Source organism: Oryza brachyantha, chromosome 3 (genome assembly GCF_000231095.2).
Source record: "Oryza brachyantha chromosome 3, ObraRS2, whole genome shotgun sequence".
NCBI classification, from domain to species: domain Eukaryota; kingdom Viridiplantae; phylum Streptophyta; class Magnoliopsida; order Poales; family Poaceae; genus Oryza; species Oryza brachyantha.
The window spans coordinates 15,710,485-15,714,208 of NC_023165.2; the positions used below are offsets into that span (position 1 = coordinate 15,710,485).

Below are 3,724 nucleotides of genomic sequence, written 5' to 3' on the forward strand. Positions count from 1 at the left end.
AAACCAAAACATATAGTGATATAGAAAATGGTGAGTATTAAGGAACGTTTCTTTCTTTGACGGCTGGATTTTGTATCCCGGTACAATTGGAAAAGCAACCATCGAGTCTAGGGTAGCAAAGCCATGACTTTTTCCAAAGCCCTCTGAGGCCAGAACCCAGAAGTACTATCGCAGGCAACACAGTACTGTTTCATTCATTTCAACCTTAAATATAGATGGTTTTGGTGTTGTCATATTTTTCTTATATGTAGGTCATTTAATCATTTTGCAAATTATATACAGGTTTTCAACTATTCTTCTATGTTTCCTCTTATTTAATAAATTATATCTCACGTGAATAAATTGACCTGGAAAAGGAGAAGTATTTGTGAGAAAAGGGTGTAATTTGAAAGGATGTATCAGGCAAAATTTGAAATGACGTGCCTTTGTTCATTGATCTACAACCACATGAATGGTCAGAAGAAATAATTTTACAATAGTAACCATAAAAAATAAAGTTAACGAATGAACACAAATAAAAAAGGATTAAGCAAATATGAAATTATTGTCTCTAAGCAGCATTTTTATCCTTGGAAATGGAGAGATCCTCCAACCACTCAAGGATCCTACTCCGACGAACAGTGCTCTGTCCATTCTTCACCTTTCTCGTGTTCTTCTCTTCTGCCATCCTCCTCCGCCTCCTCGCCGCCGCGGCCACCTCCGCCGAGCCGACAGGCTCGACGGCGTCCGGAGAGCAGTTGCACACAAGGCCGGTGCCCAGGAAGCCCAACGGGAGCTTCTTGTCCAGTGCCACCGTATCCTTAGCGGCGGAGCTCGGCTGCTCGAACCTTGCGCTGCGGCTACCTCCTCTCGCGGCGGCGGGGCGCGGCCGGTAGACGTCGGGGGCGCCGACGACGCCCAGGCGTAAGAGGCCCCACGAGGCCGGTGGCGCGGACCCGGTGCTCCGCCGCGCCGCCGCCGGCCCAGGCGCGGGGGCAGCCGAGCCGCCGGTCCAGCGCTGCGAAGGACGCGGCGACGGGCTCGGGTGCGCGTAGAACAGGCTGCTCGGCAGCGGCCGCCGCCGGGCGTCCGACGTGGCGGTCTTGGACGGCTGGCTGCTTCGGCCGGCGCAGTCGGAGGACGCGCTCTTCTGCGAGGTGCTTCGGCTGACGCAGCAGCTGTTGCTGCTGCTGGAGCTCGCGCTCCGGCTGTCGGAGCGCCAGCTGAAGCCGCTGGCGGACGACGCCGTCGTGGCACCGTCCAGCGAGTCGGAGCGAATCAGCCGGAGCGCGGCGGCGTCGACGGAGTTCGCCGACGACAGTCTGAGCGGGAGGAGCTTGCCGTCGGAGAAGACCTCGTCGGCGAAGCACATGGCATCCTCCTCCCCGCCGGAGAGGGCGAGACCGCCGGACGGCAGCACACAGAACTCAAATTCCTCGGCAGACACGGAGGCGGAGCTGTCGGTGGCCGCTCTGCTGCCCGGCCGGCATTGGGGCGCGGCGTCCTGGCTTGCCATCGATGGTTTCTTGCCTTGTTTGGTTTGGAGGAGGAAGGAAGAAAGAAGAGAGATGGCCTTGGGTTGTGTTGTGTTGAGAGTCAGAGAGGTGACGAGAGCGTGGTGTCGTCCCGTCGATTTATACGTCGGGAGTTGGACATTTTGCTGGACAAGTCAGTAACGAAACTTGAGCAGACAGTAGTAAGATAACTAGAGGAGACACAAAAGTTCATCCCGTATACAATTAAATAGGTATACAAAATTAGAGATTTTTTTATCTTTTATCCTTAAGGGTCTACTCGCTTCGTCCCATAATAATGTTATTTTTTGATTTTTTTTGTCAAATGCTTTAATCATTCGTCTTATTTAAAAAAATATATAAAAACTTTAAAAAAATTAGTCACGTATAAAATACTATCCATATTTTATCATCTAGTAACAATAAAAATAGTAATCACAAAAAAAAATTTCAAATAAGATGGAGAGTGAAAATATTGTATCTAAAAGCTGAAAAATGAACTTATTTCGGGATGGAGGTAGTATTCATTTTAAAGAAAAACAAAGGATCCAATTCCTAATAAATGAATTTCTTTGAAAGTTATTCGGTTTGTAGAAATGAACCACAGGAAAATCAAAGGAAAGTTTTCCTTCCTACAAGATATAGAGAGAAAACATAGAAAAAATTTTATCCACTCAAATCTCTTGAAAAAACTCCTATGGATTGGTGTTGTCATACATTCCTATTATTCCACTTTTTCAGTTCCTTTCGGTTAAAATTCCTCAAAACTGAATAAACCCTAAACTACGTATGAACGTAACCATAGGAGGAAATATAATTACTCTCTTTAGGATGCATTAACAAATAAAATATTAAGCCTTTGAATTCTTCAGTTTGATTTTTCTTTTAGAGGTTATCCATTTTGGAAAGATCATTACTACAATTCCATGTTGTCTAAGGGTGCCAATTTCAACAATACAAAATATCGTATGGCACATACGAGTTTCTTGAAACGGTCTAACAAAATCCATGCTTTATTTAAAACAGATTTAATATATTCAGCTGGTAAAAATTTTCATAATTGCTTGTCACATATTTATGGCACTGGTTGTTCGCCGCAACTTCTATTTTTCTTTTATAATATAGAAATGCTGCAACTTCTATTTTGCTTTATTATTCTACTAATTCAACCAATCTAGATGCATTTTATGCTCATTTTGTAGGTTTAGATTAGAATTGTTTGTCTCAAAAATATGAAAAAAAACATAAGTATGAGTAAATGAATATATTGATCTTGTGCTGAAAAAAGTGAATAACAAAAGAAAAATCAGTTAATTGACAGGTATACAGCCCCACCGGTACTTTTTGTTCTAGCTGAAAAAGCCAAGTGACCAATCCATACTATCCTATTTTCTCGAGTTTTATTTAGTCCTCAGAAGACCTTGCTTTCTGACATAAATCACATCTTACAGGCATTCGTTGTACTACATGCCTTTACTCCACGTACAAAAATAATCATTCGTTGAACATGACATACTAGACAGATATATTACCCGGCTGAATTATAACTAGGGAAGTAACCAAGAAACTGTGAAAATTGACTTCTATATTATCGTTGGTTGTATTTCTCTTCTGAAGAAGAATTGGCTAAAGCTACCATGTGATTGACCTAAACGAAGTTAGGCATTATATGAACTGAACTACAGGTTGAAATGTTCGGGGTGCAGTCCCTGATTCAGCCTTGAGAAAAAAAAAGGGTCCAGATAACTGGCAGCATCTCAGGACCCGTTGTTTTTTGAAGTTTGAGGTGGCTACTCCACAAAATCATCGTGAACTTTCTGACCGAATGTTTTCATGGGTGTATATGTTTTTCAAACCATTAAATGACATGGTTATATAATATATATATATATATATATATATATATATATATAATATGCTTTAAAACATCGTATTAATTATTTTTTAATTTTTTTTAGAAAATACTTAAATGATTATGCGCTAATCCACCGCTCCGTTCGTGCCGATGGAGAAGTTTCCTATCCTCTCCCGAACACACCCTAACGACACGTCGTTCTTTTCTTTTTTTTAGATTTTTGTTGGCATTTTTTTTCTGTTTTGAATAGTGTGTTTTGCAAATAATTTTCAATATAAAGGTTCATCTTTTAATCTTTATATAGCAAATTTTAACTTTTTAAAAGTTAATTAAATCGATTATACCCACCTAAAATCTAAACGCAGCTAAGTCGCCA

The 3,724-nt window shown here is 41.6% G+C and overlaps 1 protein-coding gene across 1 annotated transcript; it reads right to left on the minus strand.

Annotated features, from left to right (window-relative positions):
* Positions 1–423: 423 nt before the first annotated feature.
* On the minus strand, positions 424–1,631 carry LOC102707298 (flocculation protein FLO11-like). The gene has a single exon (XM_040522716.1). It carries the CDS (start codon positions 1,493–1,495, stop codon positions 551–553), a length of 945 nt encoding a protein of 314 aa, XP_040378650.1. The 5' UTR covers positions 1,496–1,631; the 3' UTR covers positions 424–550.
* Between the last annotated feature and the right edge of the window lie 2,093 nt (positions 1,632–3,724).